Below are 27,342 nucleotides of genomic sequence, written 5' to 3' on the forward strand. Positions count from 1 at the left end.
CAGAGAGAGTTTACCCTGAGTTTACCTGAGGCCCATTTTTTTGTGGGCTCAACTTTTCACTTCTTACTTTTATTTTTTATGGATGTTGTAGTTTTATGGATGTATCCTTCAAACGAGGCTATGCAGCATTATTGAGCAGCTAGCCTCCCATAATATTTATACTGCTCTATAAATCTATGTCCATTTATTGGACAGGCAGAGAGTGCAGCTTTGCAATGTCTTGGCCTTGTGTTCAATGCCAAGCAGTTCTATTTTTAAACTAAGAGTCTACGGCGACACCTAGTGGAGCATTGTAGTGCTAACAAATGCTTCAATACAGACTTACTGTGTTTTTAGATGTTCGACTTCACAGTTCAAAACTTGTACTTCATATATTTGTGTTGACGTGTGTCTTTGTGTGTGTGTGTGTGTAGGTGTACCAGACATGTGGAACTCCAGGTGAACCAGGAACAGGAAGTCCCACCACTCACGAGCAGAGGAAGAAGAGCGGCTCCCTGACAGCATCAGAGTACAAACCATCTCCAACCGCTGGACTCAGACTGGAGATGCAGGTGTGTGCATGTACATATATATTGTATACTGTATGCTACTGATTTCTGTTTGTGATTAAGGTTTAGGTCAGGTGACACGAGAGGAAAACAGATGTATTCCTGGTTTGTTAATGTTTAACGTGGAGACTGTATCCCAGCTTGTTCTTGTATATGTTGCATCTGAGTGCCGCTGCCAGGGGATGTGATTTAAAAATTCATGGTTAACATTGATTCTGTCACACTGTTTACATCCTGAAGTAGTGTTAAACGTGATTTAAAACCCATTCCCATGACTTGTTTTGGATTGTGTTCCCAGTCTAAAGGATTTACCTATGTGACTCGGCTGCTGTTGTCTCTGTCCTCAGGTGTCAGATCTGTCCAGTAAGCTGAGGGAGATGCGACAGTACTGGATCCAGCTCCCTGTGGCACTCTGCAGCAAATTGGCAGCAGGAGGCGGCGGGCAGGAGAAATGCTGGAACGGCATGACCAAAGCCAGGTGAGGAAGGGACCCGCTCCAGGTTTCTGAGCCAGCCATCCATTATCTATACCGCTTATCCTGTTAGGGGTTACGGGGGGGCTGGAGCTCATCCCAGCTGTCATTGGGCGAGAGGAGGGGTTACACCCTGGACTGATCACCAGTCAATCACATGCTCACAATCACACCTAAGGGCAATTGAGAGTCACCAATCAAACTAAACAAGCATGTCATGGACTGTGAGAGGAAGCCAGAGTACCTGGATGGAACCCACGCTATGTCTGGGTTTTAAACTGCTGTGAAGCGACAGCACTAACAACTGCAGCACCGTGCAGCCCAGGTTAATGATCCTCTCCCTGATAAATCACCAGCTTGTTCAAGTTAAATCGGAGTTCTCCAGGCTGAGCTTTTTACATGAGGATTTGTGACTTTGATCTCAGAGAATTTCTGAGTTTTTAACAGCAAATTTTGACTTCAATTTTTTCATTCCTCCAATCTGTAACTTCTTTCTATTATTAACCTACAGTGGCCCTATAATGCTGTTAATGACTTGTTTAGTCATGTTACCTTAAAGGGCCAGTTCGCCAATTTTCAACCTCAGTCTTATCATGCTATTATGGGGAGCTAATGCCATTACGCTACAAAAATCTGTGCCTTTGGAGGACGCTATCTGCTTCTGCAACGGGCCCTGGAAATGCTCCGTCCAGACTACGTTAAACGCGTCCTCTGGCGGAGGCCAGGTAGCTCGCTAAACTACACTTCCTCAGTCTAGGACGCCCGCCTCCGATGTCATGTCTTGTTCAAAATCGTCAGGTTTGAAATGTAGACTGCAGACCTGAAGAGTTTTTAGACGATCCACCGGTATATTCTCGTCGTATTTCGGATTCTGTACCGCTCTGAGCCGTCGCCTGCAGCGATCAATGTCCTCGACTGGAAAAAAGTAGTATTTCACTCTTGCTGGGCCGTTCCTTTCAGAGGGAGGGGTGCAATGCATGCTGGGTGTTGTAGGACTATAGAATGGGCGAAACCACCAGCTGTTCGCTATCGATTACAGAGAACACCAGCTTTGACTGACAGTGGCTTTTTCCAGGGGCGAACTGCTCCTTTAACGTTGCTCTGCAATTTTAAATCTAAATTTGTCAAACAAAAGAATTCCTCCCTATGTTGCTATTGAGTAAATGATTTAAAGCTACAGTGAAGAACTTTCGGTTTGTGTTGATATTGGCGCCCCCTGTGGCCGTACCATTGCCATATTTTGTCCCGTACATGCTAAAGTGATGGTTTTTAACCTTTATCCTGCTTTCATTAACAGTCATATGTATCATTCAATTTAAACATTGGCCCTGGAAAATGTAAACAAAGGCAGCGTGCAGTTAAGCTTCGTCTGACACGTACCCACCGCCAGCTGTTTCAGGCATTTAAAATAACTATATAGAAATAATCAATCTTGTCGCTGATGGTCTGGTTTGCTTTTGTAGCTCATATAGAGTTGTATACTGTTTCATAACCATCGAAAAACTCCTCACATGAGCTTTAACAATCCATTCCTTCTGAGGTTTATTCCCATTAAGTCTGCTTGCATCATGTGTGCATTCATTCTTGGACTTTATGAATTTCAGTCCATCTTTTGATCCATTGTCATCCCCTTATCTGGGGCCCGGGTCTCAGTGATCTATGCTGCTTATTCCTGGAGGGTCACAGAGTTCATTAAAGACTTTCAAGGTCTGAAATCTGCTCAGCACAAGTTAAACCCATGCAGCATGGAAACAGGCTACATTATGTGCAGAAGTCCTCCTTATCCTTCCTGTGTGTTCCTTTCTCACTTAAAAGAGACGAGCAGAGAATAAAGCAAAGCGAGGACTCTGCTACAATCCAGGCAGGTTCTCTTGTTGTTGAAGGCCATTTGTCTCCTTTGTGTCATAACAAAAGAGGCAACAAGCTACTTCTTCCCAGGCAAACTGAAAACACCACTGTATGGAAATGTATTCCAAGGTGCTGACATTTCTTCCACGTACAGCGTCTCAAACGCCCGTGGAGGTTCACATCCTGCAGCACGATCATTCACGGCCACACACTCACACAGCCCCGCACAGCCTCCCTGAGGCCATGTGGAAATGGATTATGGAACAATTTGATGCCACGTTGATATGTAGACATGTTATCTAACCCCCCCCGTGCACACCTGGCATGCTTTAAAGTAGTTGGATTACAGCCAACTGATGAGATTTATGCTGAGCAGAACACTCGGAGATATATGACAGTCAGAAGGCATGAAATATAGATTATACTGTATGTGTGTGTGTGTGAAAGAAAGAGAGAGGATGTGAGAGGCCGTGAAATATAGATGAATCGCTCACTGTGTGTGACAGATTAAGGAAATATGAATTGTGTGTGTGGCAGAGGGTGAGTTATAACGGTTAGAAACTCGACAGCGACCTCTCGTGGATTTCTGCGGAGCGAAATTAATGTCACACGCAAAATCCAACTGTAATAAACTCTCAGAGTGGCAGACAGAACACAGGGTGGAGTGTGGAGTTTAAATAGGGTTGTGCAAATGTTAAGCAGCTTAAAGAGCATAAATTAAATCCAGCATGTACGTCTTTGGACTCCTCATCCTCTCTTCTTTAAAGGAACATTTGGGAATAAAACGACGGGATCATTTTATTTCAAGTATATCTCATATGCTCATGTGAACACTGAAACAGGTCGTGCTTGCTGTTATTATTCGCCCCGTTTATAAGTCCCTTCTTGGCTAACCCAGAATGTTAAGGCCTCACACAGGCAGCTACTATGTGGGGACTGTGGATTTTAGGACGTAGCAGGCCTTTCTGTGTGGAGTTTGCATGTTCTCCCCGTGCATGCGTGGGTTCCCTGCGGATACTCCGCCTTCCTCCCGCAGTCCAAAGACATGCTCGTAGGTGTGAGCGTGAGAGGTTGTCTGTCTCTGTGTGTCAGCCCTGTGAGTTACTGGCGATCAGTCCAGGGTGTACAACGCTTCTGATGGAAGTATTGTTACAGTTTAAGTCAGTCAATGAACTTGTGGTATTAGGGTTAAAGATGGGTTTTAGGTCAGGACGAGACTGAGCCATAGACTAAAAATCAAACAATTTTACCTTTCTAAAATACTATCTTAAAAGATATGATGAAAAGGTTTTTTTAACAACAAACTTTTGCCAAAATTAATCATTTAAATTATGTTAAGCTATATATTATTATGAGCATGATTATGAGTATTTTAATTTTTTACATAACAAACATAACACACCAAGTCACATTTAAGTAAAGCACAAAAACATAACATATTTATACACCAAATATTCTCAGGTCAAACAACCCAAATTAAGTAACAATGTTTTAATACTAAAGGAAGTGAGGATTGTATAGATAGGTAAAAAATAAATAAATAAATAATATAATTATAAAAATAATTTAAAAAAAAAAATTCTAATCATTATTATAAGAAATGTAACAGTCTGTCAGCACGATCATGTCCAAAAAGGAAAAATAAATAAATGATAGAATAAAATAAATTACATTTCTACCAGCCCTCCACCTCAATAAAGCTTTTCCACCTTTCCAAATGTGTCTAACCTCTACATTCATATTTGCAGTATAGCCTTTTAAGATAAAATGATGTTTGATAAACATTTTGAAATAATATATATTCAAGGAGTCTGCTCCAGCAGCTTTAAAGATAAATCTTTTTCCTAACAAAATAATCAAATTAATAATATAGCAAGTTTTTTAATATTTTTGCAATACACATGATAATACTTAATATATACTAAGTTTCACACAATTACAAATATTTGGATTATTTCATGTGCATACATTGACTATATCTTAATATAAATATTCTAACAGATATCATGATATTGATTCAAACCATGCTGCACAGCGCTAAGGTCTGATTTAGACTTAAAAATGTGGTCGTATGGGCGCCGGTTTAGCTCAAACCTCTGCCTTTTAGTTCATGTCATCCCCACTCTCTCATCCCAATAAATCCTGTCTATCTTAAAAAAATCTATTAACAAAAAATAAAAGTAGTCATAGTGGGTTAAAAGTGAAATCAGATAAATTGCCTCAAATTATGTCTCAATGCTACATTAGCCACTACAAGCATATCACGCCCTAATCTCCAACAGAACTGTCAACAGCCGAGTTATACTGTGGGGATTGTTTGCACCCGGCTTTGAGAAGGAAGAATTCATGGACTTAGAAAAGATTCCTGTTAGTCCCAGCATGTTTCAAACCTGTGAAGTAACTCGTCAGTGAGGGTCCTCACAAGTTGAGATATACCAGTATGTGTGTGTGTTTGTTTGCTTGTGTCTGTATGCTGACCAGGCGCTGTCAGCACGAAATGCCACCTCTGATTTACAAGATGGAGCACAGCTGTGTACATTTACAGAGCGAGTGCATGTATGTGTTTATTCCTACAGAGACGAACATGTTGGGTATATATGTTGTAAATAACCTTTCCATTCATCCAATATTTATTTTCTTTGCTCTATTTCTACTGTTTACAACTGAAAGAAAAACACTCAAGTTATATATCAATTTATTTCTGTGTGAGTCCATTTGTACACACGTCTGATTCAGTCTTCCCATGTCCCTTCTCTCCTCCACACAGTTACCTTCCAGAGGTGATGGGTGACGGCTTGGCCAATCAGATCAACAACCCAGAAGTGGAGCTCGACATCACAAAGCCAGACATGACGATCCGGCAGCAGATCATGCAACTGAAAATCATGAGCAACAAGCTGAAAAACGCTCTGGAAGGGAACGATGTGGACTTCCAGGACGCAAGTGAGTCCCTCTCTCGTGTTCTTTCCTCATGTGAAACACCTTACCTGTTCTGTTTTGTTACAAAGAAATACGTGCTAATTGAGTTCATGACATCTGGGGCCAAATAATTCCAAGTATTGATGAATTAACCTAATTAACATTGATTCAGTACCACTTAAAAACACTGAGAAACTGAGAGTGAGAGATAATCAGGTGCAATTAAATGTGATATAATTCTCCTGTTTTCTTTAGTTAAAGTCATAAACAACAATAACATTGATAATAATATAACTTTATTTGTAGAGCACCCTTCATACAGAGGAAGTAGTTCAAAGAGCTCTACAATAATATGATGTGTCATAAATTGAAATTTACAGTCATGATCTCGTGCAATATACGTTTTTAGTACTTCGTATTATCCCTGCAAATCTGACTGTCAATGTAATTGCTATCACTACTTAATTTTGTTAATATATATTGTATTAGTTTTATTATATTAAGCATGCTCTCTTTTGATTTAACCCCATATAAACGTTCTATTTTGTATTTGACCTATTTATTAGACGCTTTGTTGTATTACTTTTAGTTTTGACTGTAATTTTTGAGCAATCTTGCGCTAGAGTTTCCTTTGGGATTAATAAGGTTTTATCTTTTACAAGAAGCAATTAAAATCTTAAAGACCACCTCCAGTGAAAACCAAGTGTTTAACCTTGTAAACATCTCCATGTGGTGTTCTTTATGTGCTACAAAACATATCAGGGACAACATCAGCAGTCATCGTCTGCAGTCATTGTGTGAGACGTCACAAACCTAAGGAGCCAATCCCGTTAATGGACGGGGTGACGCTATGCATATTATTATTTGTAACCTATGGCGACCAGTTTGGCGATGCACGGGCCAGCTATAACCGTCATCGTCATTTTTGCAAACTCACTGCTGACTTCTAACGTTAAAGTTACTACTACTAATTACTACATTTCGAGCTCGCTGAGTTTCATCAAGCTGCCACTAAACGATGGCAGAGACGTGTTTTGTTTTTCGTGGCGGAGGTGGCGGTTGGAAATAGTGGGCGGGGACTATGGAGATTCAGGAATTTTTAATGAGGGAGAAGGAGGAGATACCTTGGGAGGATTTTTACAAAGTAATTAGATGTATTTTACTGAAAAAAAAACATATCAGACACAATTTATGATTTGAAGCAGAGTATAAAATATGTCTTAAAACATGGCTGGAGCTGGTCTGAGAAAAAGGGAAAGTATAAGATACATAAAATATGTCAAAGATAAGCGAATCAGTTGAACACTTCTACAGAGTTTATCTTTAATTCCCTGTTCTTTGTTTTTGGTTCAAGGTCAAATAAGGTTGTGCTTCTGGCCATTAAAAATGTGTCCTCTGTCTGTCTCTGTAATGACCTCCATAGGTGATGATATCAGTGGCTCAGGAAGCGGGATGTGCGCAGGTGGTCATTGTGCTCGGAGCAGACCGGGACTGTACGCTCTCGCGCCAGACAACAGCGGAGTCAGAGGCGCAGCAGCATCTCAAACCCGCCTTTGTGCTCTCCTACTCCTGCTCCCGCTGGCCGTCCTGCTGCTTCAGCGATGATGGACCGCCGTCGCCTCCAATCAGACTCTGAAGTGCGGAGGAGGGGCCGAACCACCGGATGGATAAAAGAGGGGTTCGGCGGGATGGAAAGACTGGAACTTTTCTTTGCCAAAAAAGACATTTTAGGGAATGAATGAATTGTCTTTGACCAAGAGCAGCAAAAAATTGACAGTGACAATATATTTGATTTTGTTTTGCTCCGTTTTAATGTCGTAGTTTGGATGTGATTCAGTTTGTTGAGCTGGTTTCAATGGATTTATTGGATGAGGACGAGGAAGAAGACCACGAAGAGAGAGATGACTTTTGAAAAGAATGATGGTTCATTGAAACTCTATTGGGTCCATTTAGCTCCAGTTTCCAGCCAGCAGGTGGAAAGAGGTTTTAGTGTCCTGACATGTGGAGCGTTCAACAAGGCTTTTTTAATTTCATTTCATTTTTTAAATCGAGTCCAGGTTGTCTACCTTTACAAACATTGTGTAAGTTGTAAATGTTTGTGTACATTAGCAAAAAGACTGGCGCCATACTGAGCCATGAATGTACAGCGTAATACTAATATTGGCAATGAGTCCCCCCCACTCTCTGTGATGTAGTCGTCCAGATGTTTCGGTGTGTGTTGGCATAAACGGATACATTCAGTAGGATTTGTTTGAAGTGTTGCAGATAAATCATCACACTCCTGACATGTTTGAGATTTTGTGATTGCGAGATTTTACCTCACTTTGACCGACCGTTGCAAAAGAAGGATCAGCTTTTTGTAAAGAAACAAGCAGCCTCATCCAGCACCGACAACCAGTTTCCTTAAGTCCCTAAAACTGAACATTATTCTGACACTTTTTGGTTACAATACGGACAAAAATCTCCTTGTTGAACACACACCTGCGTTAAGTGATGGAAATGAAGGCTTAGAAGCGACACAGTGGCAGATATACAGCAGGTCAAACCAAAGCACTTACGACACCATTCCCTTTTGTTTTTTTACATTTCCTGACAGCAGACATCCTCTAAAGTACGTTTGTGGAAACCCAACAGGTTTGTAACTGCATCATGTCAAAAGGTTTTCAGTTCAGAGTGTTTGTACATACAGTACGGGATATTTGCAGAGATACCTCCGCCTGGTGATATATCATGAACTCAGCATGCCTTTCTTTCAGTCTGCTCTTCTCTACCGGTACATATGGGACTCCTGATGCACACACGTCTCTTGCACATACACACATTACCACACTGGGGTTGTGTATTGAGCTGATTTTTTATTCATCAGTGTATTTAATCACACATTTCATTCATTAAACTCTGTTTGATTGTTGCAGTGGACTTTGACATGTACATTTTGACTGGATTATTTTTCATCAGCATCCAAAAAAGTTGCATCTTTATTTAAAGAGGTACTCCGCAGATTGTACAGCTAATAGTTGGTTTATGTGTAATAGAAACTTGCGTTACAAACTAGGGGCATCGAGTGGGACAAACAAGGTTCTTCAGACTGAAATTAATTCTGATTACTCTTTATAACCTACAAAAGCAAACCAGACCATCAGTGGCAAGATTGATTATTTCTATATAGTTATTTTTATTGCCTGAAACCGCTGGCGGGGAGGTAGGTGTCAGACGAAGCGATTAACTGCACGCTGCCTTTGTTTACATTTGCCAGGGCACAAATGTAAAGTGAGTGATACATGTGACTGTTAAAGAAAACCGGATGAGTTAAAGTTAACAAACCACCACTTTAGCATGTCCAGGACAACATCAGCAAAGAGATAAGAGGTACGGCTTTGTCCACAGGGGGCGCCAAAATCAACACAAACCGAAAGTTCCTCACAGGAGCTTTAAGCTTTGATGGCAATGCCGATATATCGTCTTGATTTTCCTCGCTGACGGTCGCTTTCCTTTTTAGACTGTTTGCCTTCATCTGAGCGTCAAGTTTGTTTCTCTTTCTTTGGATTTTCACTTATTTTTGAAGTTGTATCTGTAGTCATCGATCTTTTCTTTGTTTGTTCAGCCATAGTAGATTACTGTTTACTCGCAACACTTGCAGAGAGCGGAAAAGCAGCCGCTTAGCTCCGCCTACCCTCTCTGGCAGACCAACCACTGCTGGCTAATGAAGAACGCGTCACGAAAGTCGCCACAGACAGCCAGTCTGTAATACTGCAAAAGCAAAGGCTTTCATCAGTGGGCCATAGGCTCAATCACCATTGTGTTACCTCATTCGGCGATAGATAGTGACTTAACAGACATTTATTTACATGAAAATCTTCAAGATTATTACTTTAATATATATCCAATATTTCAGTTTATAAATATATAATATAATAAAATACCAGCAGAATTTTAAACACCCTACGCTGTTCCTTGTGCTTTGTGCTAATTAGCAAATATTAGCACGCAAACATGGTGAACTGAAATGATGAACATGGTAAAAATAAGAGACAGGTACATAAACAGCAGCAAGGTGTTTGTATAAATGTGATTAAGCTTTTGTGATTGCACCGTGCCAGAAGTTAAGGAAATGTTATTAGGCAAGGAAAATATTGCTAGCTTGTTAGCCTTTTGGCATAAGCATTTAGCTCAAAGCATCGTGCTACGCCAGAGTTCAGCCTCACAGAGCCTCTCGGACGGCTAAAGTCTCTTATTTCTGTTTGAAAGTCTCTTACTACTCCCCCAACTTTCTGTAAGCGCAACACTAAATCAGTGGGAGCTCTCCGGTTATCAAGAAATCCATATTAGCCAAAGACAAATGACCTAGCACCGTTAGCTTTGGTCAGCATCTTCTGTGCCTGATGCTCTGTGGCCACACGGTGTAGTCGTGACTCAGGTCCTGGTTTTGTTTCCACTGCAGGACGAAGAAGGATATCATCCCACTCCAAATAACATCAGATTTAGCATGATTCTGGTCCTTTTCCAGAATAAAACTCAACTTTCCTGCTGCACCACAGCTATAAATATACATATAGCTCTTTGTAACAGGCTGTGACAGGCCTCATGTGGCCCCACTGGAGAAAAACACTGTCAGAGGATTTGAAGTTAATAAATGATTTATTCTCCTGATGCATACAACAGAATGAAACAGAGCAGCAGGCACACACTTTAAATTTGGTATCTTATCTGTGAGTATGAGTGAGCGAGTCTAGTCTGAACATCTGCCTGATGTCTTCTTCTCAGTCACATGTCCTGAAATGTGTCTCGTCTTGTCTCTGTGAATGATTTGGAGGTAAAAGGCAGAATCTGAACTGACTTATACTGAGATGTGGGAGGACACGTTGGCAGCCTCAGTCTACCAAACTGTCTGTGTCTAGACTTGAAGAAGATTTATCGATGCTCAGCACTCTTCCCGAGCTGTCCGTCCACCATCAAAGTTTACTCACAACTTTGAGTCCCAGAGGTGAGTACTACCTGAAAACAAAGAGCCTCGACAACACAACAAATTTAAGGGATGTAACGACACCCCGGAAGGAAGTTGATAGAGTTTAAACGTGATTGTTGTGCTCATGTGGCAGACAGCAGGTCTGTAATCGATTCTTGCGTCTCCACCTGTGGTTTAGGAAGGAAAAGACTCTGTTTTTTCTCTTTCTCTTTGTCTGCCACTCACCTCCAGACAGGTATAAACACATCTCTCACATACTGGTCAACATGTTCAGGATCAAATCTCCACTGAATAAAGGTGTTGTAGTGGTTCATGGTGCACTGTCCTAAAAAAGCTGATATGTCTTGTTGAGGGATTGTAAAGGGACTTTTTGGGCTGGTAATTGATGTCACAGCAGTGGTCTGTACGGTCGTCCTTTGAGACAGTCAGCGAGCTGCAGGAGACGAAGGAGAAAAGAGACAGGATAGAAAGTTCAAGAGTAAATTGGGCCAAGGCCATCGGAGCTAAAATGTAACTGAGTGAAGTCTTCATACTTTGGTTGTCATTAAAACTTCTACTACAGTTTTTGCAGACGGCTAACTAAAAACTTTTCCAACACTTCCTGTTCAGTCATTGTTCTATAAGATGCACCCGTACAACTTTTTGCTCCTGATATCAACAAAAATACCAGTTAGGTCTTTGAAAGGATGTGCTTCTCCAGTATTAGGTTTGTGGTGCTAAACCACAAGTCATATAATTCCATTGTTTGAAAACCCAAAAGGTAAAGGTGTCACACACACAATGATCATTTGTGGAAAATAGCCTATCAATCTCAATTTCAACAAACTATTCTGGTCATGTCAGTAAACATGCTAATGTTTTGGCCTTGTGACTAGCATGTTTAATGACATGGCCAGACCTCAAATCTGAATATCTCTCTCCATGGTTACCCACTGGAATCTCTTTTAAAGGAGCAGTTCTCCCCTGGAAAAAGCCACTGTCAGTCAAAGCTGGTGTTCTCTTTGTAATCAATAGAAGCAATAATTTGAAATTGGCGCCATAGCTGTGGAGAAAGTTGTACAAACAGCTCGTGGTTTCACCCATTCTGCATTCCTACATCACCCAGCGTGCATTGCGCTCTTCCCTCTGAAAAGAATGGCCCAGCGAGAGACGCAGGAGTAAAATACTACTGTTTAGCTGCAGGCAATGGCTCAGAGCGGTGCAGAATCCAAAATATGATGAGAATATACCGGTGGATCATCTAAAAAATCTTCAGGTCTGCAGTCTACATTTCAAACCTGATGATTTTAAACGAGACATGACATCAGAAGTGGGCGTCCTAGATTGAGGAAGTGTAGTTTAGCAAGCTCCCGTACATAAAATGCGTCATCTGGTGGAGGTTTTCCAGGGCCCATTGGAGAAGCTCCAAAGACACACAGCAAAATTGCATTTTCCTCCAACCATAATGGCATTAGCTCCCCATAACAGCATGATAGTGCTGAGTTTGAAATTCGGTGAACTGGCCCTTTAATGTAAGCTAACATGCACCCAGGGAAATATATAATATATGTATAAGTTAAATCTTATACAGTCACAGAGAAACTGTGTTTAATGAGATTTAGTCTAGTGTGGTTTATACCTAATCCCCTCAGCATGGTCAGAGCAAACCAATCCAATGTACAGTATAAAAAGATGCATCCCTATTGCTACATTCACTTGGAAGAAAGTACTACTTAATTTACATGATAGACCTGTCACCACCAACCACTGTTTTGTCTGTGGGATGCCGGACATATGAAGAACTGTTCCTGACTACTGGGAGTATAAATTATACATAATTATGCATATGTTTTATGTGTGTTTATAGATTATTCTTTTTCTATGGACATTGTTGTCAAAATTGTTTTAATTTATGTCGGCCGATTCATGTAAGAAAATGAATGTATATTGTCTGTTATTAAAGATACACACACACACGTTTTTGCATAGGCCTAAACCAGCTGCAAGACTGGCCTCTCATGTTGAAGTTTTTGAGGTCATCAACTTTGTCAAAATAAAGTACAGGTGTAGTTAACATCACAGATGATCAAAGATGGCTCCTTTTAATATAAGCCAGACACATAAGTGTTGAAATGTTAAAGTTGAAAGTCTTAAGAGTCTTGTAAAGAAACAAAGTATTTGTGCTTTGTAACTTTCCACCTGTGAGAGTAAAGTGTAGCATACTGAAAAAGAGTGATACTAGCTGCTTTTATTTTGAAGGGCTGAATAAGAGTCATTTGTCAAAAGTCCTAAATCAATCGATAACTTGTCTATTTATTTTTTCATTTAGACTCGGCTGAACATGAAGGCACTAAGGTCATTATTGATCAACCTAAAAACACACGTTCTTGTAAAGTGTAATTGCTATACTGCAGTTTGACCGCTGGGTGTCGCTGTCGCCTCACACAGCCAGCAGCATGCCGGCCGGGGCGGGGGGAGACCCGGACCCATTGGGCATTCAGCTTGGGTCAGGCTGAAAAAAGGACGGGTGATTGGTTTACGATCCGCCATACTCGCTCCTGATTGGACAGAGAGGTGTGAGCGAGAAGTGTCTGAGAGGAGAGAGAGAGCGGAGATCCACCAGCAGTGTGTCCGCTTCAGTCCCCGCTGACTCTGCCGGTGCTGCACTGGTACACACATACACACATGCACCACACACACACATGCACCACACACACACAAACACACACACTGAGGGCTGAGATGTGACTGTACACCAGAGGAATACAGCGTGTTTCTGTGGGATTTTTGTCTCTTTCTGTCAGCCGGATAATGGAAGAGGACAGGCGGGGAGACATGTGGACCATGCCGGCCACTCTGGCTGCGGTGCTCCTGTGTGTGATCGCTCCGGTGTGCGCAGTGGAAGGTAAGTGTGCTGGGTGCAACGTACTAACTGTGATTAAAGCTGCCCTGTCAGCTAACCTGTTTGTCGAGTTATTATCTTTGTAAAATAGACTTACAGCTTAACTTTGTGTCTGCCCTGCTTTCAAACAGAACAGTATAATGAGATTTTTACTGCTTTAAGATTTATCGCAGAAGTTGAGCTGGGTGTGTTGGGGGTTTCATTTGAGGCTTACAGGCAGCAGTGGGATTTTTGGACTGCAGGAATGTACCTATGAGTCACTGGAGGGTTAAGATGTCATGGCATATGTGTCACCGACATATAAAAGACAAGAAATGGCATAAAAAGTAAAATTGCTGCACTAAAAATATAGTTTTTTCTACATTTTCACAACCATCCTGAATGTTCTCACTTTGAAAACAGTCTTTTATGGATCTAAAATACAACCAAGCATGAAATAATCTTAATTCCAATTACATTTTATTATTATTACACATCATTGTTTAATATTAGAGGCTTAAATTAACCATGCACACATAATGTTATTGCACATAAAGGTACTTAATGTTCTATACATGAATAAAAACTTGCTCTGTTTCTTTTTGCTGTTGGAGCTCTGTTAACGCGCGCTGCTCCTCATCCAGAGCAGCAAAGTGGAGAGTAATTAAAGCTCAAAGGTGCACAGTTACTCCTCCCAAACCTCACCACCTCCTCCTGCTGTTTCAACTCCATCTCCCCATGCTCAACTTCTTCCTCTTCTGTCACACCTCTCCACATATGACCTCCTGCGGCTACTTTTCAAGCATCTCCCACTGCCACTGCTCCTCTCCGAGCTACATTATACACCTGCTGCTCCTCCTTATGCTCCCTGCTCCTCCCCAAGCATCATTCACTGTTCCTTCTGCTCCTGTTGCTCCTTTCCTACCATCAAACTCTACTCCTGCCCTTCAACTCCTCCTCCCTCTTAAGATGCACCTGTTCCTCTTCCTTCATCCTGCTTCCTCTTCGAGCATCACTTACACCTCTCTTAATACCTCCTCACGACGGTCCTGCTGCTCCTCCCCAAGAATCCCCTCCTCTTGTTCTTCCACAAATATCACCTCCTGCTGCTCCTCTTTGAGCATCTCTTCATGTTGTTTCTCCTCTCTGTGTCATATCTATTGATCCTCCTCATGTCTCCCTCCTCAAACATCTCCTCCTTTGTCTTCCTCCTCAAATATCACCTCCAGTTTCTCCCTGTGCTCCTCTCCATGAATCACCCCGTGTTCTTTCACAGATATCACCTCCTACTGCTCCTCTTTTTCATCTCTAAATGTTGGTCCTCCTTCGTTACCTTTTTATCCCTGTTGCTTTCCTTACAAAGCATCACTTATATGTAACTGGTTCTCCTTCTGCTCCTCCACCTGCCGCTCCTTTATAACTCTTGCTGCATCCTTCGCTCCTACTCCTCCAACATCCCTCAATGGCCATGCTGCCTCCTTTTTGTTTGTCCTGCTACTCCTCCCCAAACATCTCCTCCTTCCTCTTCTTCCCCAAACATCCTCTACAGGTCCTCCCTTTGCTCCTCCACCTGCTGCTCTCTCTAACATTGCTCCTGCTGCATTTCTTGCTCCTTCTCCTCGTCCTCTGTCTTTCCTAAATGGTACCCATGCTACCTTTTGGTTTGTCCTGCTTCTCCTCCCCAAACATCCCCTTCTGGTTCTCCCTTTGCTCCTCCACCTGCCGCTCCTTTATAACTCTTGCTGCATCCTTTGCTCCTACTACTCCTCCCACACCCCCTAAATGTACTCATCCTACCTCCTCTCTCTTCATCCTGCTACTCCTCCCTAAACATCTCCTCCTTCCTCTTCCTCCCCAAACATCCTCTACAGGTTCTCCCTTTGCTCCCCCACCTGCTGCTCTCTCTTACATTGCTCCTGCTGCATTTCTTGCTCCTACTCCTCCTCTATCTTTCCGAAACGGTATCCATGGCACCTCCTTTCTGTTCTTCCTGCTCCTCCTCCTCAAACATCTCCTCCGTCCTCTTCCTCCCCAAACATCACCAACTGGTTCTCCTTTTGCTCCTCCACCTGCCGCTCCTTTATAACTCTTGCTGCATCCTTTGCTCCTACTCCTCCTTTAATACCCATGCTACCCCCTTTCTCTTCGTCCTCCTACTCCTCCCCAAACATCCCCTTCTGGTCCTCCCTTTGCTCCCCCACCTGCTGCTCTCTCTTACATTGCTCCTGCTGCATTTCTCACCCCTCCTTTAATACCCATGCTACCTCCTCTCTGTCCGTCCTGCTACTCCTCAGCAAGCAACTCCTTCTGCTCCCCTCATCCTCCTCCCAGCGCTTGCTTCTCCCTCCTCTGCTGCGGCATCTCCTACCCGCGCCTCTCCTCCCATGTCCTCTACCGCGTCTCCTCCTGCTCCTCCTCCTCCTGCTGCTTGTGTCCCTTATGGAAGCGCTAGATTAGTCTGCTGCTGTGTTTTAATGGTGCGCGTAATGACGAGCTCCGTAGTGAGTCTCCCCCATTATGAGACATGTAAATGTGTTGAAGGGCAGCTCTATTTTTGATTAAACAGAACGCTGGGTTTGAGTGTGTGTGTGTGGGAGAGAGAGAGACAGCGAGGTAGGAGGTGAGTACACAGAGGAGAGACAAACAGGTACAGTGTGGGTGGGGGGTTGTTTTGTGGTCACGGTGGTCTTTTCATGGTAAGTAGCTGCTTAATGAACTGATGTATAAGCTCATCTCAGTCTGTTGGTGTAAAACAGATCCTCTGCTGACACAGTCGCTGCTGCTGCCTCTGATCTCTGCGCACTTTTACACGTCTACTCTGTAAAGTCTGTTTAAGTGGAGCAGGACTGGTACTAACTGGGCCGATGTAATATCACTTATTTTAGCTTCAGCTGATGTTGGACTTTAAGTAACAAGACATTTTGTTTGGGAAAGTCAGTTTAGATTGGAGTCTGATCTGTTGTACGGCTGCAGGCAATGTTTGTTTTTCACTATCAATTAGTCTTATTGATCAGTTAATACATTTGTCACGGGACGATAAGAAAAATGAAAATTGTGAAAAAATAATCCTACTTTTTATGTCTCATAAAGCTTAGAAAAGCTTAAATTGTGTGAAGCTACAACGATTATTTTACATTCAACCTGCTAATCGATGAACTAACCTGTCGACATACAGCCTGTAATGGTTGTAGGTGCAGGTGTAAATTGATGATGAATTATTCATGACAGGCTGTTCGATGTCTAATAAGAAATTAATTGTGCATTCATAAAGCAGGTCGATGTCTTTTAGTCAGCGTGCAATCTCCAACTTTTCTGTGCTTCCGGTTTAGCCGGAGATAAACGACTTCCAGCCAAGACTTCCTTTTCCACGTGCTGCAGTTGTTTAAAGTCCAGTTAGCAACTTAAGAAGCGTCCGTGTGTTCAGATCAAAAGTGAAGCAAAATACACCCCTGCAGGTATGTTTGCTAAATGAAGGCAGTCATTTCTTGCTCCTGGAGGAGCGCCCGTTCATCTGTTTGTGGTGAGTCTCAGTTTCACTGTAAATATAAGTTAGATCGAGGCTGCACTCTGACTGAGGTATGAACACGGAAAAGAAACCCTTTTTTTGTGATGTACTTGCAAATAGAGGGTTTCATCTTTGCCGAAACAACAACATCATCATGATGCAGAACGTAAAAATGCAGCTTTTCAGCTTTGTCAGGTCCATTAATAAATTCTGATGCATTCAAGAAAGTCAGGGAAATCTAAGCGCTGATTGGCTTTCTTGACACAGCGTCAAGCAGATTTGTTAGCTGAACGTGCTGCTCTCATCACTGTCTGTTGACATTTTCTTTTCCATTCACCATCTTTAAACACCACCGTTTAATGTTTACTTCATGTGCCGTCCTCGGTTGCAGCCTTCAGTTTTTGCATCTTTTAACCTTTTTTGCTTTCTCTCCGCTGTTTTGTCTCTTTTCTTTTTTCCCTCTGTCAACTGACCGATGTTAAATTTACCAGACTTATTTTGGTGGATTGATATGATTACTGTTAGTCCTCCGGATTGTGTGATTAGAGCCGCATCCCTAGCAACGGTCTGTTCTTCGTAGCAACGGTCTGCTATCGAGGAATAGCAGACCTCGGAATGGAATCAAGTATTTAACACAGACATGTCATAAAACGTTAAAGAGTTGATAATTTTTTGTTCATCCATTAATTGTTTCAGCTTTTGCTGAAGTTTACTAACACTGTAGTATTTATCATTTAACCTGAACCTTTGTTATATATTTGTTTTGTCTTTTTGTTGTTGACTTTAAAGGCCCTCAAAACTACTTAGTAAAAGCCCTTTGAAGTGAGTACTGAGCAAGATTCGAAATGTTGTCTCGATTATATCTGTTGTTAACAAAAGTTTCCATCAGTGCCTTTTTAAAAAGCTTGAACTGAGACAGTCTTTGTACATTTGGGAAGGAGTAGGGAAGCAGAAGTGTCGGCCAAAATACTGTAAAAGCTTTCCATCGTGAACAAAGTGAGAGGAAAACATCAGTGTGGCTAAAAGTGTTTGCTGTCATCCATGTAGCCTGAAATTGCAGCACAATTACAATGACCTCTACCTTCCCTCAGGATTAACACCTTTTCACAGAGACCAAATTGCAGCGCAGTAATCCAGCTTTTGACCCTGTAATTTTGAAAGTCAACACAAACCCTGACCCAGCGGATATTGTTTGGTGGAAGTGCTACATATCCCGCAAACAGGCCTGCGGGAGGGGAGGCAAAGTCATCTGTGTCTGGACCGAACGCCCCGTCAGCAGCAGCAGGATCTGTCACTGAAATTGCTGATTAGTGTCAGTGTTCAGTGTCGACTTTTGACTTCTTCATGCAAGAGCTGCTGCTGCTGTCGTTGGAGCCTCATTTAGAAATTTGTGCACCGCTGATTTTTGTGTGCATATGATTACACTGCACATATTATTTCTGCTCCTACACATCAACTATTTCTGTCCTATTCCCCGGAGCAGCGTGAAGACATACACGCCGTGCCCCATCTGTCATCTGGTGGGAATGCTAAAGGTTAAACATCGCGGCTCCGGCGTTAGATGCTGGTATTAACATGACAAGCTGTAATTTGTGACTTTGTTTCGTACGACGAGTGCGTGTTTTTGTGCAACAAATGATGAACAAATGATCCACTCGGGGGGAAACCTATCACACACTTATTGTGAGGGGATATGCAGATGACACACTGCTCTGCCACACACACACGCACACCCTGCACCCTGCTCTCTCTGCCAGCTCATGTTTTAAAGATGCGGTTTCTATATTCATCTGCTGACAGGTTATCAACGTGACAGACAGATAGTTGAACTGGGGAAAAGTAGGAGCATGGAGGAGGATCCGTCGCACCAGTCCTGAGGCTTTTACACCATTGTTTCCCAGTCTATTTTTCCCAGAGGGCTTTCCGTCAGAATAAAATATTTATCTCCACATAAAATTGAATTGTTTCAGAATAAATTTGGTTTGCTCTCTCCTTAAGGTTCTTGAAACCTGTGGGAATATTTACCTTTTTTGCTGAGAGACTCAGTCATGCCTTTTTTTGGGGCTGCATTTCCCACAGCGGATTGGGCATCAAGAGGCAATTTCAGATCAGTCAGCCTCCGCGCCCGCAGGCCATCAGACTTCAATATCACAGTTTTCAGTTGTTCAGGAAGTCATCTCCAGCTAAACACGCTCAATGTTTACTGAGATGTGATTAATAAGTTCTGCTGGTGTGAAAATATATCCTTATCTATGAATCTTCACACCTCGCCTGTGAATTTTCACACAACTCAACAATCCTTTTTCCTATATCAGCGATGATTCACGTCGGCTCCCGAGGAAAAGTTTCAATCCTAATGCACCAAATGTTTGGGTCACAGAGTTCATGTTTTATCGGTCTTTATTTGCAAATCACAAGTGAAGCTGAAGAAGGTCTCTGAACATTTTCCATTCAGAGCTGCGTAATAGTAAATAGATGAAGTGCCGTCAATGCATAGACCAGACAATAAAATATTCAAGCTGTTTGGGTGTGAAAGGTCTGTCTGGCACCGTCTTATTCATTTTTTATTGTTCATAATGTGAAAAATTAAACATGAGGCAACATCTGGCCTCGTTTCCGTCTATACCTTTGTCCAACTGGGGCCAGTTACACAAAGATATTTAAGACTGAGGCCAACCTACATTTTGCTCATTCTTTGTGCAGCAGTGAGGACGTCATTTTGTTAGGCGAGACTAGTTTTAAGAACCCAGAGGCAGGTACTTTGTGTAAAGAAGAATTTATTTACTATACTTTGCATAAGTGGGTGAGTCTTTGGGTCAGAGGGATGCAGGGGATGAGACCTGAGCCAGGAGCAGAGCAAGGGCAAGGGGGGAAAAGCCAGGTAGCTTGAATGCAGAGGTACAAGAGGCGAGTGGTGGTCCAAGTGAAATCCAGTGGGTTCAGGAGTTGGTAAGGAGGCAGGAATCTTTCAAACAACACAGGCAAGAGATTTCAAACAATGGCTTGAACTAGACTGACTGAGAACAGAGTGTACGATCTGGCAGCGTGGTGAAGTTGAAGCAGAGTTGATTGTAGATGGTTTGTAGCTGGCTAACCCCTGCACACCTGATCCCACTCCTGTAATCAAACACACAGACAGAGAGGGAGAAAGCCAACTTGCTTGCCCCGCCTGTCCATATAGATATTTCCCAAATTATAGTTTTTTCTTCAATTCATTAAGTTTTTCATTAAAAAATGTCGTTGTAAGCAGTGATTCATTTTCTGCTGGACAAACCAAACTGAGCGGTCTGAAGCATTTGTCTTGTCAGCCATGTTTTTAGTTTGAAAAAAAGCTTAACCCGACAAGAATTCATTGCAAACCATCTTTTTGCAAAGGATGTAAATACATCTATCTGGAGTCTGACCATTACTCAGATCTAAGCAAAGGTCAAAGTCTCTCATTGTGAAACCAGATCCAGTAGCTCAAATTTACAGTCCTGGATGTCACAAATCCAGCACTGTGCACCTGAATCATGTGCACATGATCTAAGTCAGCATTTTGAGCATGGAGGACGGAGTCAAGGAATCTACAGGTTTAATCTTATACAATCTTAAAGGTCGTAATAGATTCAACAAAGCAAAGAATGCGTCATTTTTGGTTTCATACAGTTTACCTTTGGCCATTTCAGGGCAGCAGAACAAGCTTTAAACACACTTACATCATATTGCTCTAGGAAGTCGATAAAGCCAACATGTAATCACATACTTGTGTATAAATAACTCTTGAAGATACTGAGGACAGTAAGTATTCATTGAAAGTTGTGGTTCTCGACACCTGATCAGTCTAAGTCCAATAGTCACTGTTGTTTTTGCTCTGTTTTGGTCTCCACCACTTCTGGAAGGTAATACTTTGTCTGCAGTTTGGTGCTAAGACGGTAGTGTAAGGTTGTTTTTTAGTGCTTTTTAATGAAAACAAAAGCCTGTTTGAAATTAGTATTGGAGCAATGAGAGTGAACAAAACCAAAACAGTTAGCTTAAAGAGGAGCTGTTATGCTGTTTCACATTTTAAGAGATATATAATGTTACAATGTTGGATGTCCGTGCTAAACGTGGGTGAAGTTTCAAATCTGTAGGTTTCACACAGTTTTTCCTACCAATGCACTTTGCGATGTCACAAAGTGCAGTCTCAGCAAGCTTCGCAGAGCCGGCCAATCAGAAGAAAGCGTGCTTTTCGGGGCGTGGTTTCTTAAAGGGACAGAGCTGGCTGAGTCGTTTCAGGCAGAGGCTGTATGAGGGCCTGCACAGAGCACCAGTGTGAGAACAATGATTCTTTAAACCGTAAATTATGCTAAGCTACTCCACAGGTATCACAGAGAGAAATATGAAGCTTGAAATTAGCATAATACCCCTACTTTAGAAACAGTAGAATTTGTGATTCAAGTGTTAATTTCCTGCAGATTATAACAGCTTTAAGCTCGAAATAGGAAATACTACACAATTCAAATGTGTAGGCATCTAGAAAATGCTGTGAATAAAAGTGCAAGAACGGTGATACCTGCTGTTTACAACCTGCTCAGTGAATGCACCATTCATATCAACAGCATTCAATCACCCTCTGAACCACCTCCATTACAAACGTTTAACTACACTCACCGCTTCTCCTCCACAGCTGCCACTGCTGACATGTTTAAAAGCATTAATTGATTTTAGCTGCAGCAAGAAGCAGAAGGCTTGCAAATTATAAAACCCTTCACCACCCAAACTCCTCAGGTTATTTGCATAACAAACCGGTCTAAATAGATTATATTTCCCTGATATGAAACTATAATTGATACCGTTTGAGAACAGAGAGCTGGTGGGCATAAAAGACATGAAAGAAAGCTTTGTTTTCACCTAAAATTCTCCCCTTCCTCTCACCCAGGTCCATTATTCTGTCACTTCAACTAATTTGCAGCTCAAAGAGTCACATCAGTACAGCGCTGTGTTAGACAGACGTCAAGCGGCACGCTATTTAAGTCCTTCTGTCCTTCTTTCCTTTTCAGCATGCAAGGTAAGCAATAGCATCAATTACTCTTTGTTTCAGGCAAAGGCAAAACAATTTCTCTGCACTCCAGACTCCACCAATAAACAACACCTTAGTTTATCTTGACCTCAGGCCTCTCTCTGGCTTCTTTACCTGGGAGGAAAGAGAGAATCTGAAATATGCATTCGCTGCTATTACATGCAAATCAGACAGAAAAGGGAGGCAGAGATTGTTCTGGTTGCTGTCGTTTTCTCATAGCGATAGCTCAGGAACAGCGTTATCCTACTTTCGAAGAATAAGCCGTGTTTGTGTTCAATTGTCGACAGAATTTTAGGCAGAAATGTCACAAAAATTAGGCATGTTTGAATCAAGCTAACCTCAATCTTGGGTCCCATCGGCTATAGTCAGCTTCTGGTCGCAATGGCGAAGATTTTGGGCATTCTGGCTTAGCCGGAGGTTTAGCGATAAGGACTACCGGTCAAGACTTCCTTTTCCGTGTGCTGTATTGTTTTCAGTTCCATTAGCAACTTGAGAAAGGCCGTGTGTGCAGATCAAATGTGAAGCGAAATTTGCCGTTCCAGATATGTTGGCAAGATATCATTTCTTGGTTCACTGCGGTAAGAACCCAAAAAAGAAACGATTGTCTTGTGATTTACTTTAATGAACGGGTCTTAAAATTGCCAAAATTACAACATCATGATGCAGATTACAGACAACGACTCTACCACTGAGCCACAGCCGTCCCAAAAGACTCAGGGTGTCTGTTGGCACACAAGTTCAACATTCACTAATTTATACCTTTTCAGACAGCAAAGAGTCAGTGGATCACATCATAAAGTGCCATTATTCCCGACATTCATACCTTACACTGCCGAAACCCGGGATCGAACCAGGGACCTTTAGATCTTCAGTCTAGATTAGTAAAAATGTTTTTCCTGCATACGCTGACGTCTGCTGATACGTGATTGGTCAATAATAGTCGCACTACAAACGAAAACCAGAACATTTCCTGTACTAAGTTTCGCGCCCACAGATTCTACCTTTTCATATAAATCTGTAAATAGAGATTAAGCCTTAATGCAAAGCGTAGTTTGTCAGAAGTTGGCTACACTTTAAGCATGGATGAATTCTGCCAGTAAAGAGAGGAGAAAGAGCAGAGGTTGGGAGAAAAATAAATAAGTCACCCTGGTCATTGAATCATTTCTGGGAGAAAAATAGAGGTCGTCAGGAGTTTGTATTTGTCGTTGCTTTTATGATCCATGTGTTTACGTTTTATGGAAACAGCTTTTAGATGCCTTACCTCCCTTTGGTTGGAGTGCTGTCTGACAGATGAGTCATGTGGTGCTCAATTCTTAAACATATTCAAATTAGTGCTTTAACTTAGTTTCAACAAAGGCCAAAAACAAAACCTGGAAACTCTTTTGGGCAATTGAGGAAGTTTTAACGAATTACATTTCCATCAGCATCTCTAATCAATACTTTAATATTTTCCTAGTATGTGATGGAAGTGGTTTAGTTTGAAAGTTACCGCTTGACCGACAACATGTTGATTGTGTGGAAAGTGTTCAGTGTTCAGACTGGTCTGTGACTTGTTAGCTTAGCATCAGGGTTAGAGGTGTGGGAAGGCAGTTTGTCTCATACAAAAGGGTAAAAATGCTTTGCTGGTAACGTCACATTTTCTCATGTTTTAGTACGTTTGCCAGCGGGAGAGCCTCGAACCCGAGTCATGGCAGCTGAAAATCTGTCTTTATCTAAGATAGGTGAGAAATGGTATCCAAACACCAGTCAGCACAATATTTCAGTTACTGAGTCGACCTTTATTGTCTGCAAGCACGAGCCACAGCGAGTTTGTTTCCCTTTAAGCTGTTTGAGACAATAGACTTTAAGTTCACACCAAACAACAGGATGCACATGATCCCACTCAAGATGTCATGTGACCACTTGTGATTGGTCAGTCATCCTACAGATGTCACACACATCCATCACATGCTCATCATGTTTAAACTCTTCTATACATCTCTCTTTGTTACACACAAACACACACAGGAAGGGGCTTTGACCTCCAGCCTCATAAACTCCTTGAACAGTTGAGACAGGGTCTAAAAATGCCGTACACGAGACACACCTCTTCAATAGTTAAGAGTCAATTCTAAGCAGAGGGCATGATCATATTGATTAAGGCATGGACATAAAAGAAAACTTATCACAGGAGTTTCCCTCAAACCCCAAAGTGTCTTTTTCTATTGTTACAGTTGAACATGAAAATTCTGGCTTTGTTAAAAAGGATCTTTTTATGAGCCGGGCTGAGTGATGCAGCTAATTACCTTGTGTTGAGTTATTTAAAGAAGCAAATATTACTTTAGTGTTAAAAGTACACCCCTCTTTTTTGCTCTATTCTCCTGCATGCTGCATGCTGCATACTGCATACTGCGGCTGTGAGCTTTAGACCTGTATAGCTCAGCATATGATTGAACATAATGGCCCATTATTTATTTGCTGGTTGAGAGTGGGCCCTCTGCCAGCCTCTTCAGGGCTCCTGCCGCGGGCATATGGTCTCACAGATAGCCGTGCTGGATATTAAGGACTGTGTCACTGCTGGAGCAAAAGAAAAACGGGGAAGAGGACATAATGGGCGACAGAACGCACATCAGTGATTTTGCCTCACCTTGAAAAGGCTGTAGAGGGGGAAAGTGCCTCATCAGGGATTTTAATGAGTTTTAATTTGAACAGTGTAAATGTTGAGGTGTCAAAATGCTGCTAGGATTCATGTGTGCACAAATTAGGGAGGCAGCTTTTATTATGACGTCATTTATGTCTCAGTTACTTATTCAATAATGTGGATTTTCAGTATGGCTAGTCTTCTGGTTTCCATTTATACTACGCTTGTAGTCTGAGTAGTATTGCCCAATCACGTATCAGCAGGCCTCATAGTCCGTGAGGAGAGCAGAAGCAGGCGGAAAGTAATGCGCCTTAATGCCATCCCGGCTCCCATCAGCAGCTATCTGACGACAATGTACCTTCTTATTTATCTCTGTAAACTGACATCTGCAGCAAGTTCAGCTAATAATCCGTTCTAGATCAAAAACTCAATTGCTTCACACGGTTGCTTCTCAAGTTGCTAACCAAACTGTAAACAATGCAGCGCACGGAAAAGGAAGTCTTGGCTGGAAGTCGTTTATCGCTAATCGCTGGCTAAACTGGACACGCCCGACATGTGCACCATAATCCCCAGAGGCTATATTGTCTCAAACCATAACCGATGGGTTCTGAGATTAAAGGAAAGGTTTTAAAGCATCAGTCAGGTTCACATACAAGCAAGGAAAGAGGTTCTAGCCTGGAATAAACAGCAGACTTGTTTTTACTGTGGGGCGAATTAGCAAAAGGTTTGTGCTCGCTTTGCAGCCGCATATACAGTGCAAATAAGACAAATAGAAACTGTGTAACCCTTCACACCTGAAAATTATTTATTTACAATAATAAATCAGAGAAATCTAGAAGAAATTAGAACATTTGAGAGGCTAATACCTGCAGATATATGATATTTAATTTAGAAATAGGACGTAAAGGTTGAACTGGATATTAAAATCTGTATCATTAAATTTGCTGCGGATTTAAAATGTTACATTCTCAGCAGCTGAAAGCAGAAATGATTTTGCTTTTTGACCAGAACAAGAATTGTTTCTTAATTGTAGTTGTATTTTTTTTATAGTAATGAAAGCAACGTCATTTGAAAGTAGTAGTTTTGTACCTCCACGCTGCCTTGGTCCCATTTCAGTTCAAATTTTATCAGCTCACGGTACGTTGACCAAGCGCCTGTGCTCTTTTACAGCAGTACTCTGCTTCACACTCGCTCGGCTTCATCCATACCGGCCTTTTACAGCTGCAGACTTCTGCTCTGCTGGAGCGGTGGGGTTATTCAGCAGCTCTGCTCAGGAGCAGAGGGAAGCTGACCGCAGGAGAAAGGAAGCTTATTGTCCAAGTCCGACACGTGTACTCAGAGTGTCGACTTTTGTCTGACAAAATGTCACACACTTGAACTGTGCACGCAGCACGACCCCTCGTCTCAGGCCTTTCATGTGACTATATTTTTCTCTCTTTTACTTTCATCACTAAATTTTCAATATAACGGGGTCAAAGCAGAAACTAGGGCAGAAAGAACGTCAGGAGAGCGACAGGGGCAATTTAAGTTTGACAGTTTTTACTCTGCGTGACAGCAGTTTTGATAGCAAATCTCCTGAGAGATGGAGAGAGTGTAAAAGGAGGTGGCGGAGTATGGGAAATGAGTTAAAGAAAGAAAAGACATAAAGACAGACGATGAACCCAGTGGTTAGCCCTCTGCAGTTTAATATATGAAGCAGAGAGCCAATAAGTGTCATGTCCCTCCCAACAGGGAGCCATTTTAACAAGCTCTAAGTATTTGAGAGGCTGTTAACAGGCTTGTAATCCAGCCTGGCAATGTTTGACTGCAGTGGAAACCGAATTATAAAACTGTGAAAACATATAGGAATACACAAGAAGCAAAACAGCATCTTTAACTGTGTGAGCCTTCTGTCTGATTCATGCACAAAAATGCACTTAATTATTGAGAGAAGAGATGCGGGGTTCAGGGGATGCCATGCGAAATCCTGTTGGTCATGAGCCTCATTCAGTATTCACACTGCAGACACATTGTACGTGCTGTACTGTGAGCTTCAAGCCACCGGTCCACCATGACACTTCTGAGCTTTAACACGTTTCTTTATCCCGGAGAGAGTGGATGAATTTTTTATGCTGGCTCTGGCCTGAACCTCTGCTGCATTATCCAGAGTATACACACCAACCAACGTAGAGTGTACTTAATTTTTAGTGTGAAATCTTCTTTTCTCTTGAACATCAGCCTCTTCGATGTTCTGTACAAGCCCGCGTGGTTTTGAGTCAAGTGATTGCAGCACGGCACGTTCAATGTTGGGAAGTTTTCTCTCTTTTAAAACATTTTTTTCAGCCTCACAAGCGCGCAGCAGAAATATTTTTAGCATCAGTTGAAGTCAAGAGTGTCAAATAGATGTACATAGTAGCAGAGAGTCTGAGAAATATGTTACAAGGTCGTGTAACATTCAACAAACTGAAGTTGTATTTTTCAGTTAGCAGCAGTTAATTTCAGTTAAATGCTGCTATTAGCCGCTGCTAATGACACAGTTCTGTTGCAGTTTAACTGACATTGTTACAGCCGCCATTTTGTCAAA

At 42.0% G+C, this 27,342-nt stretch overlaps 2 protein-coding genes across 2 annotated transcripts in view; both read left to right on the forward strand.

Moving 5' to 3' along the window:
- gpc1a (glypican 1a) overlaps positions 1-8,701 on the forward strand; it is a 52,692-nt gene extending 43,991 nt beyond the window's left edge. The window contains exons 7-10 of the mRNA XM_069679853.1: positions 414-551; positions 896-1,026; positions 5,636-5,811; positions 7,211-8,701. Of these exons, the coding sequence (XP_069535954.1) occupies positions 414-551; positions 896-1,026; positions 5,636-5,811; positions 7,211-7,392 (627 nt within the window). The 3' untranslated portion in view covers positions 7,393-8,701. The remainder of the gene's footprint in view (positions 1-413; positions 552-895; positions 1,027-5,635; positions 5,812-7,210) is intronic.
- A 4,709-nt stretch (positions 8,702-13,410) lies between these two features.
- LOC138607887 (ephrin type-B receptor 1-like) overlaps positions 13,411-27,342 on the forward strand; it is a 106,150-nt gene continuing 92,218 nt past the window's right edge. Inside the window, exon 1 of the mRNA XM_069680544.1 lies at positions 13,411-13,637. Within this exon, the coding sequence (XP_069536645.1) occupies positions 13,544-13,637 (94 nt within the window). The 5' untranslated portion in view covers positions 13,411-13,543. The remainder of the gene's footprint in view (positions 13,638-27,342) is intronic.

This window comes from Semicossyphus pulcher, unplaced genomic scaffold (genome assembly GCF_022749685.1).
Source record: "Semicossyphus pulcher isolate SPU_LCO1_2020_fin unplaced genomic scaffold, fSemPul1.0.p SCAF_4, whole genome shotgun sequence".
Classification (NCBI taxonomy): Eukaryota; Metazoa; Chordata; class Actinopteri; order Labriformes; family Labridae; genus Semicossyphus; species Semicossyphus pulcher.